The 17,388-nt window shown below is 42.4% G+C and overlaps 2 protein-coding genes across 5 annotated transcripts; one reads left to right on the forward strand and one right to left on the reverse strand.

The window, feature by feature from the left end:
• Positions 1-156: 156 nt before the first annotated feature.
• Positions 157-7,146, forward strand: LOC125903418 (uncharacterized). 3 transcript variants are annotated; one of them, XM_049600334.1, is made up of 8 exons: positions 157-374; positions 457-640; positions 2,185-2,526; positions 3,784-5,484; positions 5,564-5,743; positions 5,851-6,023; positions 6,107-6,224; positions 6,778-7,146. In XM_049600334.1, the coding sequence occupies exons 1-8, from the start codon at positions 181-183 to the stop codon at positions 6,964-6,966; spliced, it is 3,081 nt and encodes a 1,026-aa protein (XP_049456291.1). In that variant the 5' UTR covers positions 157-180; the 3' UTR covers positions 6,967-7,146. The 3 variants fall into 3 exon arrangements, with proteins under 3 accessions (XP_049456291.1, XP_049456292.1, XP_049456290.1); XM_049600335.1 differs by lacking the exons at positions 157-374; positions 457-640 and adding an exon at positions 1,079-1,140; XM_049600333.1 differs by lacking the exons at positions 157-374; positions 457-640; positions 2,185-2,526 and having other exon boundaries at positions 2,790-5,484.
• A 62-nt stretch (positions 7,147-7,208) lies between these two features.
• On the reverse strand, positions 7,209-17,322 carry LOC125903417 (zinc finger CCCH domain-containing protein 6). Of its 2 annotated transcripts, none has more exons than XM_049600332.1 (12): positions 16,803-17,322; positions 14,359-14,578; positions 14,113-14,223; positions 13,773-14,016; positions 13,521-13,663; positions 11,932-12,060; positions 11,725-11,841; positions 11,510-11,617; positions 11,171-11,403; positions 10,671-11,086; positions 10,380-10,568; positions 7,209-10,094 (listed from the first exon to the last, which is right to left on the reverse strand). In XM_049600332.1, the coding sequence occupies exons 1-12, from the start codon at positions 16,886-16,888 to the stop codon at positions 8,599-8,601; spliced, it is 3,492 nt and encodes a 1,163-aa protein (XP_049456289.1). In that variant the 5' UTR covers positions 16,889-17,322; the 3' UTR covers positions 7,209-8,598. The 2 variants fall into 2 exon arrangements, with proteins under 2 accessions (XP_049456289.1, XP_049456288.1); XM_049600331.1 differs by having other exon boundaries at positions 10,380-10,571; positions 16,803-17,317.
• Between the last annotated feature and the right edge of the window lie 66 nt (positions 17,323-17,388).

Below are 17,388 nucleotides of genomic sequence, written 5' to 3' on the forward strand. Positions count from 1 at the left end.
AACGCTCTTTAAACCAGGTGAGGTTTTGTGTGTTTGGTCAGGTGACCCCAGTTGCTATGAAACACTGATACCAGGCATAAGCTCCTTTGTGGAGCACCATGAATTATTAATACATCCACAGCAGGAACACCACAGCAAATGCTGCCTTTCTTTTAATACAACAGAATCACTCTGTTCAATATGTCCTCTTTACTGGATCATGGGTTGATCAGGACTGCGGCAGTGGAGCAGGTGGTCGCACCAATCGCAAGTCATTTGTGCCACATGGTGCTGCTGTGTGACACTGCGGAGGAACCCGAGCAGTTCAGCCAGCTGGAGGCTGCAGCTCAGGCTGTGGCTAAGGCCACTGCGAACATGGCAGCAGTGGCCTCCAGGTAGGTACAGGGCACAGTTTACTGAGGTTAAGAGGACATGTGGAATGTATTATCAGATTAACACCAGGCTTGTAACTTCCAGACAAATACGTGACACAGAGGATGAAGTTTTGCATATGGAGATGTCATCTCTGTTGGAGTCAGTCACAGTGTCTGGACAACATGTGCTGCTGGCAGCTCAGAAACTCAGCATCCAGCCCAGTCTGACTGAGCACAGAGAGGAGCTCATCACTGCTACACAAAACGTCTTCCTGGGAGTAGTCAAAGTAAAGTATGACTTTTATTCTCCTGGCTGCAAGCATGTTACTAAAAATACCATTCAATATTAGATATTACACTTTAAAAATAAACAGAGATAGGGAGGAAGGAATGGCTGCAGACACTGACTGATTAAAGGAAAGAGAAGTTCCAATAGCTTCATCTTGCACAGCTGCATCAGCTTTACTTTCCAAGAGGTGTCCTTAAATGGGAATACAACTTCACACATCGAGAGGCTAAACTGCTGGCTGCTTTAAATTTTTACACCTGGAATGTCTCAGCTATTCACCCATGATCCTTGGCCTAAACTCCCAGTGTTGTTAGAAATAACAGTTTAAATTTGGTTCATTTGTGAGGATGTTGAACTTTTTCTAATGTCAGCTACTGACTGATATCTTATCTGTGATGTCAGTGGACAGATGGTCTGTAATTTGTCAAGGGGGATTACATCATCTACAACTTGTAAACTGGGAAAAAGAACACAAAAGTCAACTTTGTTACTGACATGGTCATAACCTTTAACATAACAAACTTTCCTGTCTTCTCCTTAGTTATGGGAAATGCTGTCTAGATCTTCCAAAACAATTTTAACACAATAGAGTATCATATTTTCATACAGTGATTTGTGCAATTTGAATTTCAACATTTTCTGCAGACAATAGCGCTTACCATCAGAGCAGGCAGACTCATTAAAACTTTGTTTCCCATCATTGTTCAGGGTTTAGGATGAGATTGCAAAATGATCCAGGACTTTTGTCTGAACCCATAATTGCTATTTTCAGAATATTATGCTCTCACACTGCAGTGCAGGTCATAGTACCTTTGCACCACAATGTAGACCTTTTAAAGTTTGTCTGTGTTTATGTGCAAACAAACTTATTTTTTAAGTTTCTAGGTTTTACATTTTGTCATTAAATTTGATCAGTGACAATACTGCATGACTAGGTGATATTTAACATAAAATATGAGCCATGCTAGCAGCTCCATATGAGGCTAATGTCAGCATGCTAACATGCTCACAATTACAATGCTAACATGCCAATGATAAGCAGGTATAATGTTCAACATGTTCTCCATCTTAGCTTAGCATGTTAGCATGCTAACATTGCTAGTTAGCATAAAATCTTAAGTTACAGCTGGGGCTGAATGTAATTAGTTTTACAGGTATTTTGTCATTAACCAAAGTATTGGACATTTGCAATTTTTATGTGATCTAGGACGCTATCTAAATTCGAGGAACATGAATGTATAAAACCAAATTTTATGTTAATCTATCCAACAGCTGTCAAGATATTTCCCAAAAGCCAAAAATGTCAACCTCTTGGTGGCACTAGAGGAAAAGTCAAAGGATCACTAAAGTCAGACAGCTTCATCCACTGGGGACCATGAATGTTTATACCACATTTCAGGCCAATTGATAAAGAGGCCTTCTGTCAAAATGGTGGACTGACAGGCCAACATGCCCTCCACAGTTCCATGTTGCTAGCGTGACTAGAAGAACATAAGAAACAAGTAGTAACCAGTATCCTTATCCTTATCTCTCTGCTCTTAGGTTCTGTTAGTGGACGATGATGCTACCGTCAGGAGAGTTGTAGCAGCTGCTGATCGAGTTTTGGAGTGCCTCTCTGAGCTGGGCTCTGCCTCAGACATCAAGTCTCTACTCAAATCTTTCCAGGTGTTTTCTGAGGCTCTGCTTCTCCTCAACAGCCTGACAGTGGACAGAGCAAATTCCTTACAGGATCCCAGACAAACGAAACAGCTTCTTGATTCCTTGGAGACTTTGAGGAGGTGCATCTCCATGCTGCAGACGGCCATGTGCACAACCATCAAACACCCTACAAGTGAGCAGGCACAGGCTGCTCGGAGATACATTCTGGACAAGGTGCAGAGCACAGTGAGTAACATTGTTGTAACCCTGAAAAGTGAATGCCACAGTGGATCACTGGGTACTTGTGGGTATTACATAGGGAGGAGGAACAGTCTGCTGCAACTACTTACTAGTACCCAAACCTCCTCAATCCAATGCAGCAGCTTTGACAGCATGGTGAGAGATCTGGTGTTTCACTGTATGGTTGTGGCAAACACTTCTCGTAAAGAGTTTCAGCAAAGGGTGGTGAGTCATTGTCGTCACATCCTGCAACTGTGGTCTGACATAAAAAGGATTTTAAAGTCCTCAGAAGATCTGAATGATTCTGAGCAAAGCCTTGAGAAGATCTGCCCTCTGTTGGTGCAGCAAATACAAATGCTTGACGAAGTTTTGTTGACAACAGTTCTCTATCAAGTTTTAGACACATTTCTTACAGCATCTTCTACAGTTGAAGAACTTTCAGGTGTTACCAGACAGATCCTGGTTGGACACTCTTCTACAGAGATAGATCTGAGTTTTATACAGCCACGAGTTGAGGATTTAATATCCTCAACTGATCGAATAATCCAAGTGGCTAATTTTATCTCAGCAATAGCTGTCAATGCAAAGAGTTTGGAGAATGTGGAGAACTCACGAGTATGCCTCACAAGACTCAGGGCTCGGATCGAACCGTTGTCACTGGAGCTGGTGGATAATTCAATGCAAACTGTTCAAAAGCTCCATGAGGTGTGTCAACAATGGGAGGAGGAGACAAGTCAGCTTCAGGATGCTCTCAGTGACATAATGGATGTCAGGGAGTTCACCAGTATCGCTATCAATGAGGTGGTCAATGATCAGAATGGATGTGACTCAGCGTACAGAGAGCAAAGCTACAAACTGTTTAATGAACATGCAGCCAATCTTATTTATCACATGAAGCTGGCAGTTCACTCAGTGAGGAGACACTTGGACAGAAGTAATAACCCCATCTACAGGAATGGCCTCCTAGTCCTGCTCAAACAGGTTCAGTCATCTCGAACCAAAGTGGGTGAGTCAGTCAGAGACATGCTTTCAGGTTCCAGTCTTAATGTGGAGGTATATTCTACTTTTTCAGATAATGTTTCCGTGGCTATTCAGCATTTTAAAGTGCTCAGAAAGGGACTGGATGGCCAACAGCATCCACATCTCCTGAGTCCACTGCGAGAGGGGGCACGTCAGGATGTAATGTCACGGTCATGTGCACCAGTCAAAGACACCTGTGAACTGAACCAGGATCATATGATAAGAGGCTCCCCTGTTTTGCAGGCTGTGGAGAGGGATTCCCAAACTGAACATGAGGAGGAGAACACAGATGAGGAAACCATAGAAGCAGAACTGGCTCATAAATATGACAGTGATGATTTAAAGATCCCAGCTGTCTACGATAAGCCCAAACTGATCCGCAAGCCTCTTGAATTTGACCTTTTACCCCTCATGTATGAAGTTGTGACTGTGACTAAAGGGAAAGATGTGACAGTGCTCAACAGGGCCTGCACTGCTGTTCTTGAGCTGTCGAACTGTTACGCTCAAGCTGCAAAGGAAGCCTCGGCCATTGTTGATGCAGTTGATTGTCAGACGTTGGAATGTTTTAAAGCAGAGCTGGTGTCACTGACTCCGCTGCTTGTCCAGACAGCTCAAGAGACGGCGATGAGCTCGGCGATGAGCACGGAGAGCATCTACAAACACAGCACGCAGTTTACTGATCTTATCAACAATACCCGAAAGGTTTTACTGCCAGTTGCTGGAACCTGGTATCATACTGTTTACACTGAGCTGCAAGGAAATCTGCCAACAAAGGCAGCCACTGTTACACAGCAGCTAAATGAAGTGATGACTTTAGGTGCTGATGTGGTCCAGCTCTTGACATCGTCAGATTTAGCCTCACAAAGCGACAGTCAAGAAACATTCAGCGTTTTACACAACAAGCTGAACAAAGCCCAGAACAACACAAAGTATCTGGTAGAGTTTGTCACCTCAGTGGAAGGGCAGGCAGATCAGCTCGAGGGACTCTGTATCCTCTGGGGCCTGTCTATTCAAATTTTGCTAAATTCTCTTGATAAGATTTTGGGAACATCGACTGCAATGAACCAGCTGAGCCCTCAGAAACACCTATCAGTGCTGTCAGAGAACTCACTTCGAATCCAAGAGGCAGCGAGGCTAACCAGCCTAAATTGTAAGAGTGCTTACAAATCAAAACAGTTAACAGGACACCAGGATGAACTAAAAACCCTGACTGACGCCTATCTCAAAGCTGCCGAAGAGCTTGACACAACACCAAGTGTGATGCAACTTGCAAAGTCTGAATTCTTTCAGAGACATCTTTTGATTAAAATTAAGGTGCTTTCTAGTCATTTAAGCAAAGCAAATAAGGATTTTGATAAAGCACTTCAAAATATTGTCAGCATTGCTTATTTTGCTGCTGAACACTTCAGGGAGAACAACACAGAAGATGCAGAGCAGAAGTTTGAAAATGCAGCTCAAACACTTTCTGAAAATGTAAAACAAGCGACAAAGAGAGTCGAGGACTGCTTACATTACGTCCGCGACCCACGTTCCCGTTCTAACCTGAGGTCTATCAACGACCACCTGTCTTTTCAGATCTCGGATATAATCAGCAGAGCGAGGCTCATCGTAGAGACTCATTACATTTGTGACACACTCAGTCTGGATGTGCAGATACAGTGCTGGTCTGCAAAAGCTCACTATGTGGTGGAGGAGATCAGGAAGCAGGATGGGATTCACCAAGAGGCTAAAGAGTACATCAGAGCTGGTCTACAGGGCAGAGCACCTGATGATATCAAAGATGCGTTGGCTACAATCCCATTGAAAGTCAAGGAAGTGGAATTTCCCTCTGACATGACAATGACATCCTGGCAGAAAGGCAACACAGAAAACGTAGAAGCTGCAGAACCAGATGTGAACGTGGCCGCTGTGGCCAAATATGAACCTGGAAATATGGAAAAAGATGTAGGTGTCTCATGATTAACACAATTTTAAGGTTCAGTGATTCCTTCATGTCACAATAAATCCCTATTTTTCTCTTTAGGACAGTGTCTGGTCTGGCACATTCAAAGAATCTCCTTCGCTGACCCACACGTCTCTTTTCCTAAAGCAAGAAAGTGACAGCTGGGATCCCAAGGACAACAGAATTGTCCAGGTGACCAGGAAGATGGCTGACACACTTTGTTACATGACTCAGTACTTGAAGAAGAAAGGCCCAATACCAGTAAGGACCACAAGAGGGCACTTGACATACTTTACTGTCTTCACCTTGATATTTGTAGGCATCCTCATCCACAACACCCTCAGTCATTCCTGTTTTTTTTTTTCCAGAATAAAGAGGCATTTGTCAGTGCGGCCAAAGATGTTATCTCAAACTGTCAGTCAGTGACTCAGTTCATCAGAGTTATTGCCAACCACTGCCTGGATAAACAGTGTACGGTTGAACTCTCCCTCATAGTTGAGCAGATTCTCACCATCACCAACCAGCTCAACATCATCTCCAGGTCAGAAGAGTGTAAACATAAATCACATAGTGAAAACTAAGGAAGAGAAAATTTGTAAAGAGGTTATTTTCATGCTTATTTAGTGTCAATGCTGTAACACCTGGGTGCAAATCATCTGATGAGATCCTGGTGAAGAACACACAAAATCTACTCCAGACGGTCTTGCGTGGGGTCCACGCTGCAGAAACAGCCTGCATCACGGTAAATATAACATCAGAAACATATCTGCATTGATATATGGTCTTTTCCATGTACTATAGATAGATACAGTTCAAACACTCTGTTGTGTGTACTGTCTCCTGAACCATTAAAGGGACAGTCCACCTCAAAATCAAAAATACATATTTTTCCTATCACCTGTAGTGCTAGATTGTTCTGGTGTGAGTTGCTGAGTGTTGGAGATATTGGCTGTAGAGCTGTCTGCCTTCTCTCTTTTATAATTGAGCTAAATGGCACTCGACTTGCAGGTTAGCAGGTATAGTTTGGTAGAAATAAAAATAGTTCTTACATGAAACTGCTCACAACAAGGTCTGTCTTTTTTTTGGCACTTTGAGCACCACAGGCCGAGTGCCATCTGATTCCATTATATTCAAGAAGGGCAGGCATCTCTGAGGCTGATATCTCTAACAGTCTGCAAGTCACACCAAAAAAATCTAAACTCATAAATAGCACTACATGTAAGATGAATAATATGAAATTTCGATTTTGGGATGAACTGTCCCTTTAAAGCTGTACAATTACTCTCTTGTTCAAGGGTTTGAAGCAGCCTGAGCCGAACTCAGATGGTGAAGAGGCTACAGCCTTGTGTTTCCAGTGGAGACGGAAACTGGAGATCCATCGAGCCCAGCAGACGTCTAACCTAGAGACTGATGAGCTGGGTTTGAGGAAGACCTCATCCCACCCTGTAGCACCTAGTCTTGCCCCACCAGTTGACTACAAGTGATAACTGCCCCTTAAGCCTAACACAGATAACATTTTTGTTCTCGAGTTGATAGAATAACGTGACACCCACTCAGGAGCTTTTCACAGACTGTCATGCTCAAGGACACCCCACCAAGTTCGATGAAATAAAGTATTCTATACTGAAGCTGAGATTGGATGTAATGCTGGACATATTACTGGATTTATGCACACTAAAATGACAATGCAACCTGATGTGTGGTTCTGAAAGAAAACACCTCATGTTTTACGTCTTTATTTCAGATATTTATAATCAAATCACTGAAATGTGACGGGCATATGTGTTGTTAAAATGTCATACAGTATTAATACAACCATAACCACCAAACGGACAGGAATAAAACAAAGTATTTCTCATTAAAACACTCAAAAACAGACTGTACACATGATACAAAATAGGCATTTACAATGTGAATTATGAAAACAATAAAAAAAAAAGTACATAGCTTAGTTTCAGTCCAACACAGCTCACCTTAACAGACACAGCACCGGGCGGAGCGTTAGCCACCTTCAGCCTACAACACTCACCCTTTGTAGCACACAGAACCCCCTGTGAGTTACAGTCAACTCAAAATTCAACATTAAACATAGTTATAAATGCCATATTTATATAATATATATCAATATAATGTGAACATGATAATATTTTCTCTCTTTGTATAGTACACTTTTTTTTATTCTGATGAAAACAAGTGAATGACAGTTGAACTGCTATATACAAGCTTCTCATCAGTGTTTCGAGGAATTACAATGACAGATCGAAGTGAGTTTCCAATATTATTTCACTCAATTGACTGTTATTACTGCTCGTTTAGCAAGTTAGAAAAGTCTACAACAGTAACGTCACATCCTCGAAGCATTTAGGCCACTTAAAAAAGGTCCAACAATGTACAAAGCAAAAATTGAATGGCCGCAATGTTGTGAAATTACACATTTCTTCTCAGTGCACTTAGAGGACTATCTAATATTGTAGATAATTTTATTTATGTTTTGATTATCTGATCATGCCAGAGGATGACCAATCATAAACTTATATCAGGGTGTGTTGTAAAAAAATGTCTGTTGACTTATTGTGAAAAAATCCCTTATAATAAAAGTGAGCATAAACAGAAGCATCTCGTAATAAAAAAGTGTCGTGAAATAAATAAATACAAAACTTCTCGAGGGAATTCTTACAATAATTGTTTGATCAGTTATGTAGCGTTATGTCTCTGCATGTGGAGTGATCTATTCTACAGGGTGTAATGCCTGGAATAAACCCATATGGGTCAGTCCTTAGTGAAAACTATACAAGTTTAAATAATTCCTTTTTTCTGATTGTTTAAAACGTACATGAAAAATACACAATGATAAAAGACCCTAACACACACACTGTCAAAACAAACATTTCAGCATTGATATGATTAAGTTAAAATAACTATACACTGTGTCTGTGCACATATTTAGTATCATCTCCGTACGGACGAATGTGTAGTGCACTAGATAGTATGCGATTATATACAGGATCATTTATATACAGAAATAAATAGGTTCATGTAAAGCTAAATAAAGATTAATAGACACGTCTCATCAAAATACAATTCTTCTGCAACTTGTTTATATTTCCACGCTGTGTTTACTGACAGAAAGGAGAAGCAGTTGGATCAAAAGTCTTGAACACATCTTTCAGTGTCCTGTCGTCTGCCTCCTCCTCTGGATCGTCCTGTTTTGGTTCTTCCTCCATGGCCTCCTCCTGCTCCTTCTTTTCCTCCTGCTTCTTCTCCTCTGTCTCTTCCTGTGCACCTGTAGAGCCCTGTCCTCCTGGTTTGGCCTGCCTGGGGTCGGTGTACTGGGGTCGGATCAGCCCGGCCAGCGCCTGGATGGGGAGGTTATGAACTGCTGGGGGTTTGACGGGTGAGGCGGGAGGCACTGTGGGAGAACTGGAAGGTGGAGGCTGATCTGAGGCGACGTCTGTGCTTTTGGCCTCTTCGAAAGAGCTGCTTCGTTGGGTTGGTGAGAGAGGCGGGGTATTGTCTTTCTTGGGGAGTTTCAGAATGCCTGCCTTTTTAGGAGGCTCTGCTTGCTCCTTCTGAGCTTGCTCGGTTTGATTACGAGGATCGTACAGACTGATGCCGCCAAGGATTGTAGTGGGACTCTCTAGCCCTCCACCAGAGGATGCCAGACGAGGGGCATAAGGTGGCAGCCTCTCAGGCTCTGGCTTCGCTTGGATAACATGAGGAGAGGAGCTCACACTGGCCTTCTGTAACCTGGGGTCCACAACTCCTCCCCCAGAGGAGGGCACCTTCTGACCCAGCAATTTGGAGTCCAGACTTCCTGTACGCTTTAGTCTGGGGTCCAGAGTCTTTTGCTGGCGTGGATCTATGGGTCTTTCAATGGAGGGTCGAGACTCTAGAGATCCAGAGGGTAATCGACTCATACGTTCCTTCAAGCGTGCAGCTACCAGTCTGGGGTCAGTTGGTGGAGGGCTGGAGACGGGGGGATGATCAGACAGGCTTGTTCGGTTCATCTGAGCATCTGCAATTAGGGGTGGAAGGGGCAGGTTGATGGAGTGTTCCTGTTTGGGCACCAGGGAAGGGATGAGGTCCTCAGGGGCCCACACCACTGTCTGAGCGAAGGCTGGCCGCTGGAGCAGGATGTCCACCCGAATGTGGCTAAACTGCTTTAACTGACAACGAGGATCCCGCAGCACTGCACTGGGGCTGGGATCCAGAGGGATGAGAACCGCTTTGTCCCTGAGCTCCCTCTCTCCTTCATCATCATCATCACCTGTAGGAGGCTTTTGAGGAACAGGGTGGGTCTGCTGGCGATAGGAACTCTGCTCCATCGGTCTCATCTTCCTGGGGTCTCTGGAGAACCGTGGGTCTGCAGCTCCATCGGACTCCTTTTTCATATCCGGGGGTCGCTGACGTGGGTCAGTCTTCACACGGGGGTCAGTGGGTGGGGCCCTCTCCTTCACAAGCCGAGGGTCACCCAGTGCTAAAGCCACAGGGGCAGCCTGGGGGGGCTTGGACTGAGACTGCTGCATCTCACTCTGCTTCTTGAGAGATTTAAGGATGGAGGAAACACAGCTTCCATCCTCCTCGTCACTTGAGTACCAGTTTGTAGTTTCATCTGTAAACAAAAATTAGATCATATTTAAATGTTTGTTCTCTTAAGCATTATTTGAGCGGGACTAGTATTAGCAGGGGACGTTATGCGATTTAGAAATGATTCACATTTGCATTCACATGGGATAAGCAAAGTCTGTTTACTTGAATTTACTGACATAAATAATTTGACTTGCTAATACAAGTCTCTTTACTTTAGCAAGTTCTCCATTTGTGAGGGCGTTCTGGGTGTTATTGGGTTTTATCTTAATTAATTCAGCAGACCTACTTCTTGCTCCCAGGCACTTACCTCTGCTTGCACTGTTATCATCCTGGCCCTCTGCTCTCTGTGGCTCATTTCCCTGTGGATGTGACTCTTGTTGTTGCTGCTGCTGTGTTAGGTGTAAAAAGATGGCCTTCTGCACTGCTGGTGGTAAAGACTGCAACTGTGACTCTGCGCCCATCTGCTGGAGGTTCTGCACGAAGGCCAAACTGGGGTCTACTGCATTGAAAATAAAACAAAGAAGAATAACTTTGCAATTTGAGTTACCGGTTTAAATGTGATTTACCGACTGGACGACAATGTAACTATAACACTGACCTCCTTGCTGACCCATGGCCTGGTTTTGAAGGAAGCTGCTGAACAACTCGACTGGGTTCTGACCCAACGACGGAAATGGGAAGAGACTTTGCAGCATCTGTAGATCTGGTATAGGAGGGAACGGAGGCCTCTGCATGTTCATCTGCGGGTTCATACTGGGTCGGTTCCCGTGAAAGGGTGGAGGTTGACCAGGGGGGATTGGTGGCTGCATTGGAAATCCAGGTGGTGGGTGCTGTCCTGGAGGACTCTGTGGCATGGGTGCTCCAGTGGGGTGACCCATGGGAACAGGTGATCCAGGGGGAGGAATCGGAGGAGCAGAGGGGGCTGTAGGCACCATACCTGCGCTCTGCGTGTCCTCTGAGCCTCCGCTAAACTGACTGGTGCCTTCACCTTGATTCTGGGTGTAGTTGGATCCACTGAAAAAAATAATATGCACAGTTAGGTTGAGAATAAGCTCTTTGGAGTTCGATTTAGGTTTGATTACCGATTATTTTGTTTACCTCAGACCAATTTTTTGTGCCAAGTCCACAGTAGGTTGAACCTTGATTTCAAACAGGGAGGGGATCTTCTTCCCCGCCTGGCCAGAGGCTCCATCTGTAGGACTGCTCTGACCAGGAGTGGGCAGCAGACCCACCCCAGGAGGAGGCTTCGGAAGTGGGGCGATACCTTGCTTTCTCAAATCCTCCAGCTCCAACTCGTCCTCGCGGGCGTTCTCCTCCTCAGTGTTTATTATCTGATAAATGAGTCAGAAAGCAGAAATAAAACAATTATTGATCATTAGAGCTGAAAATCTCTCGGCATATAAAAGTTTAAATAAAAAACACTTCTTTCTGTTTTACCTTATCGAGCAACTCTTTGGTCACGTCATTCAGAGCCTCGTGGGAGAATTTGCAGTTGTCCCCTTGATAACATTTGGCTCCAGTATGAAAGAACTTGCACGGGTATTCATGTGCAGTCACAGGTTAAGGAACAGGACTAATTAAAAGGTGTGATGAGAATTCCCTTCATTATGCAATTACACAAATGTAATTAAAAACTCTTGTTAGTAAAGGATATTGTGCATGTAAATGCAGTTATCTCCTTTGCTGCAGTAGCCTTGGAGGTAAAATTTGCAGAGTTCCTTTTTCTTATCTGGTACGACGAGCTCATGTTCGAACTTGCACTGTTCCCCCTGTGTAAAGAAAAAATGAGTTTATCCTTCAGATAGGAAACTTAAGTGTATATTGTTAAAACAAGTAAAAGAACATTAGTGCTACTTTACCTTGATGCATCGACCCTCGAGGAAATACTTGCAGATGTACCTGCCGTTGTGTTCAACCGTGTGCTGATTGATAAACTCTTTACTCATGATCGGCCGTTTCTTCTGAAAACCGGAGGAATTTTTTCCTTCCTGTGACACAAAATAAACAAGATGTGGTCTTAGTTTTGTCTTTTCCCCCAACTAGTGTCTTAATGTGCAGTCTGTTTAATACAAAGCTAAATGGTACAGTCAAAAGATGAAATATTGTGAAAATTTAAGAATAACCTCTTGTCTTTTTGTCTTTTTCTCTAGAGCACAAACTTCTTGTGTTTATTTGAACTTTTAAATGTCAATTTTCTATAAAATGCAAATTACATTGTGATGCAGACAAAAACCAGGTTCCCACAGCTTAAGGTAAGTTAGATTTAAGACATTTTGAGAGTTTTTTAACCCTACTCAGAATGAAATTTAAGACCAATTTTACAATAACCAAAACAGAAGAAAAGAAACGTGCACCTGATATTAATTACGCATGGTTAGGGAAAATTTTGCCTAAAAGTTTATTGTAGCATAAAACATGATTTTTTTTTTTTGTCTCATGGCAAGTTGATTTTGTGTTTCTCATTCTGCCTGTTGGACTCCACTGCCTTCATTCCCATTGTGAGTTTGAAAAACATTTTGCATAAAAGTACACTGAGCCTCATATGCATTTCAGTCATAGCAGGAAATCTTGGCTAAACTGCCAATTGTCACTGTATTTGCACTTCCCCATGTCGTCCAGGGTACAGTGACAGGTAATTAGCAGACAGTGGATTCTCACAAAGTATGAGTGTCCACATTCCACATCTGCGTGATGTTAATGTAAGAGGCATGCGGTAAGTTATTTAAGAAAAATTATACCAATTATTTTGATATTTTTAAATGCACTGTCAAAAAAATAGGATTTACAAAATCCTACTTCCCATGTCTTGGCATTTTTAAGACTTTTGAAAGACTGATTACAGATATTTTAATACCAATTGAGGACTTTTTAGATTAATGAATTCAGTGATTCTGAGACTAAGGGTCTGCAGAAACCCTGAAAATATATACAGTATTTTAGCTTGATTCCCCATGACTAATATAATATTAACGTATTTATTAGGGGTGGGAATCACCAGGAGATCCACGATACGCTATTATCACGATACTTAGGTCACGACACAATATTATTGCAATTTTATGTTGCGATATGCTGATTTACATGCAATTTATAACTTTTTTTTTTTGACTGTAAATTATGTCCCCAAAGTTTTCAGTCTGTTAATCTGACTTCAGACATTTTTTTGCAGCAAAATGTATCTAGTGGACTGAAAAGCAATGAACATATGATTCTAGTAGACTATAAAAAGCTGATATGTATTGCAATATTAATTAATTATATAATAAAAAAAAACGTGATACGACATTGCCACAAAAAAAAATTGCGATACTATGCTATATCGATTTTTTCCCCCATCCCTAGTATTTTTTAGGGGACAGTTGTGGCTCAAGCAGTAGAGTATACTGCATATTCTACTTAAATAACATATGATACTAATATCTGGCTGAAATTTACACGGCACACATACCGGTACCATGTCGTCCATGCATTGGTCTCCTCCTCGACCTCGCCCGCGTCCTCCCCAGGGTTTCCCCTTCAGCTTCTTGTTTTTGTTGAGCATCCCACGTCCTCTTCCTGGCCCACTCCCTCTGCCTCTTCCTCTCTGCCCAACTGAAAATGACATTTTCATCAAACACGTTATCATTCACAATAAACCTAGATAAATTACAACAGTAATGATCTGATATCAAAAGTGTATGAATCTGAAAAGCACTCATACACTGCTGTTGTTTCATCCCTCTCATGCTTCCTCTCTTCATCTGGTCTTTAGCGTGGCGTCCCTTTCCCTGACACTGGGAATCTTTTGACTGTGAATACTCGGACATGTCATCTTCATAATCATCCTCCTCTTCATCGTAGTCGTACTTGTCATCACTGTAGTCGCTGTATTTGTCAAAATCACTGCTCTTGTGCGGCGGGGACTTCTGTGAGTTGCCATGGCCTCCCTTTGAATCCCGTCCGTGCTGGCAGGTCAACAGTCACAGAGAAAAAAATGTCACACAATAATGCCTTTATGGATATTAAGCATCAGCAGCAGCAGCCAGCGGTTGTGAACTCACCTGAGAGGACTGGCCATCAAATCCCTGGCTCTTACGGTTTTTGGGCCTTTCAGGTCGGTCGTAGTCGGAGTCATAACTGTCAGAGCTGGAGCTGCTGGAGGGGGAGTGGTGCTGAGGAGAGGGCGGAGGGAACAAAGGAAAAACACACCATTAAAGTGAATTGTGAATTAGCCTAACTTTTCCTAACTTCACTGCTGTAGCAGTAAAAGATATTTTACTGTGATAACAAATATGGCAGCATCTTACTTTCTGTCTGTCACGCCTTCTCCTTTTAGACCTCCTTTTCTCTCTGGTCTTTTTGTATCTTTTCCTGGAGTGCCTGTAAGTCTTCTCTTCTTTCTCTTTGACTTTTTCTTTTTCCTTCTCTTTCTCTTTCTCTTCATTCACCTCTGGAGCCTCTTTGTTTTCCTCCTCAATTCCAATCCCTTCATCATCTATTTCTCCATCTTCCAGCTCGCCATCCTCTCTAAAAGAAAAAGAGGAAAACAGTGAGTTCCTCGAGTATAACTATAAGGGTTTATATACTTTATTTTGTCAGCGTCAGACTTTCTTAAAATGTTTTTCATATCATAAGCAAAACCAGAATCACCTGCTGTAATGATTTAATAAGAAATAAAAATGTTATTACACTGCCATTAAGTATTTTCCCATCATTTGGAGCAAAGCACTGAATAATAAGCCAGACAGTTTCCAATACACGCTGAGCCTTTCCTGTACTAAAAACATCCTGTCAACAATTCAAGGCTAAGTTCTAATTTCCTGTGAACCAATATGTAGTTATTTCATGGGAGTCAAAATAAATTCAACCTCAGGTCAAATAAAATCCATGAAAGCCTCCAATTTCTAGAAGCAAGGGTTTTCAGAGTCAGATATGAGTTAAGTATGATTTAGGCACACATTAGTCTTTACAACAAGCCCATTGTTTCTGTTAAATACTACAACAAAAACAACCTTAAATAAAGAGGAAACATTTTGATGGAATTTTGATAAAAAATGCCAGTCTGAAAGGCCTGTGCACTCCTGTAGGAACTCTCCAAAGGCATACTTAATTAAAAGGATTGTGAATATATAATAGGCAGACAGTCCTCTCAGTGAAGTTGAGGTTTAATGTCAGATACTGGTATGATCAGTATGTAAGCATAACTTTGATATAATCCAAGGCTTTCTTTCTATTACTTTGCAGCAGCGTCAATGACCCCTGTGTGTCTGCAGAGGAATAGTTATGCAAACATTACTGCGCTGAGTACTTCACATTAGAGCTGCAATTATTAATAGATTAGTTCTCATTAATTATTTGAATTGAAAGCTAATTTGATCATCGATTCATTGGTTTGAGTAATTAAAAAAACGTTAAAATTTTCTGATTCTAGCCTCTTAAATGTGAATATTTTCTGGTTTCTGTACTTCTTTATGAAAGTAAACTGAATATCACTGGGTTGTGGACAAATCAAGATCACGTTGGGACATTTTGCTACATTTTCTGACATTTTACAAACCAAACTAATTGATTAATTGATAGATAAATCGACAAAGAAAACAACTGTTCTTCACATATATGCTGCTTTTATAATCTGCTGTGTGTCACACAGGAAAAGGAAGAGAAAGTTGGTTATAACACTAAAGCTTGGCACTTAAAAGTAAGCCTCTATAACACCTGCTCCAAATTTAAAATTACAGCTGTACCAGCATGGACTCACAAATCTAAAACTGAAATCAACACATACTGGATTATAATAGATGGCCAATACAGAGCAAGTATTTCATTTAAAAGTTTATATAAATATCAAGTATGTCAACGCATGAAAATATCAAAGTATGACAGTGGTAGATATCACCATCCCAGTGCAGTTTTAATATTCTTTTCATACGATGTCAAGTCAGCTGTTTTCAAAAGATGAATCAGGTAGGAGCATTAAAACATAAACACCCTAAAAATGGGAAAGAATGTCCTCCCACTGATCCCAGTCTGTTTTCACAGACAGGAGCCATGTCTACCTCTGACACCAGTGCAGATCAGGCTTCAACCTGGCACCCTACACATCCGAAGCCACCATGATACTGTACCAAAACTTCCCATTCAGTCCAGCCTTCAGCAGCTGAGACTACACCAACCAAACACTACACCTGAACTTTGCTAGACAGTGAAATCTGTGAGATCTTTGCTTTGGCACGCTCTTAGCCCCTCTTTGTTCACATGGTGTGACAGCTCTGTCAGGACTAGAGACCAATCACAAGGACACGTGCATGGCCTGTCTCCAGCACAAGCACATCATCTCAACCCTGCATGAACCTTGTCTCAGCAGTACTGCCAGGTGCCCGGTAGGGGGCGTACAGTGCGAGGATGGGCGTGGCATTTACATCATAGTCATTTGCATAGTCTCCTGCAGATGGCAACAATGAAGCCAATTCACCCCAGTACCACAACAACACAAACGATGAGGTCTGCTATCTTGCATGGAAATGATCATGAATGAGTCTTTTCGACACGGTGATGGGAAATCTAGTTGGACAGCGTTATTTAAGTGCACCAAAGAGGCATGCAAAGATTGTTGAGGGGGGAAACCGTGGACTCTATATACTGCAATTCATGGTTAAAATAAAAGAAGAAAACAGTAACACAAGCATGTAGACCCACAGCACTGAAACGCACAGATGAGCGTATTAAGAATTGCATAAGAATGTTACTCGACCTTTCATCCCCTGCAAGCTCAGAGTCTGTCATGTTTTTGTCAAGAACAGGGGCTGGGGGACTGGAAACAAGGCTCACAGAAGCCATTGGCAAACGGATCTGCCTCCTTTCTCTCCGGTAACGTTACAAGAGTGAATTATCTCAGTCACTCAAGGAGACGTTGGGTTGTGAGAGATGCTGGAAGATTTCAGACTGGAGAAAAACTCACGGTGTTACATGTCTCGACAGAGACAGTAAACAGACACTCTCCTCTTTCATATCAATGACGTTTTAACTCTGTGAGCGCAGCTTGATACCCCGCTTTGCTAATGTCCCGTCGGTTGACAGCTGCCATGGTGAAATAGAGGAGACGGTGGGAGAAACAGACAGAAATGTAACCATGTTCGTTGATTTCAGCATCTTCATAGGCTTTCTCAACAGGGACATCATCTCAAAATGGCTTCTGAGGTCTGCAGCACATTCCTGGATCATGTATTCCTCCACGTATATATAGTCCTACGCGGATCTACCTAACATGGATACAGCACCTTCTCGTCAGCTATTGGTCAGGCATCGCACGAGCCAAGAGAGCTGCGATTCTTATTGGC

This window comes from Epinephelus fuscoguttatus, linkage group LG16, assembly GCF_011397635.1.
Source record: "Epinephelus fuscoguttatus linkage group LG16, E.fuscoguttatus.final_Chr_v1".
Classification (NCBI taxonomy): Eukaryota; Metazoa; Chordata; class Actinopteri; order Perciformes; family Serranidae; genus Epinephelus; species Epinephelus fuscoguttatus.

What these genes read in the sequence shown, in the direction of transcription:
- LOC125903418 (XM_049600333.1), top strand. Translation starts at nt 2,875, where the DNA reads ATGCTTGACGAAGTTTTGTTGACAACAGTTCTCTATCAAGTTTTAGAC. An exon ending in CAGCTCAACATCATCTCCAG is followed by an intron (nt 6,024 to 6,106) that starts GTCAGAAGAGTG and finishes ATGCTTATTTAG; the next exon opens with TGTCAATGCTGTAACACCTG. An exon ending in CAGAAACAGCCTGCATCACG is followed by an intron (nt 6,225 to 6,777) that starts GTAAATATAACA and finishes CTCTTGTTCAAG; the next exon opens with GGTTTGAAGCAGCCTGAGCC.
- LOC125903417 (XM_049600331.1), bottom strand. Translation starts at nt 16,888, where the DNA reads ATGGCTTCTGTGAGCCTTGTTTCCAGTCCCCCAGCCCCTGTTCTTGAC. An exon ending in GAAGGCGTGACAGACAGAAA is followed by an intron (nt 14,224 to 14,358) that starts GTAAGATGCTGC and finishes CCCTCTCCTCAG; the next exon opens with CACCACTCCCCCTCCAGCAG. An exon ending in TTGATGGCCAGTCCTCTCAG is followed by an intron (nt 14,017 to 14,112) that starts GTGAGTTCACAA and finishes TTGACCTGCCAG; the next exon opens with CACGGACGGGATTCAAAGGG.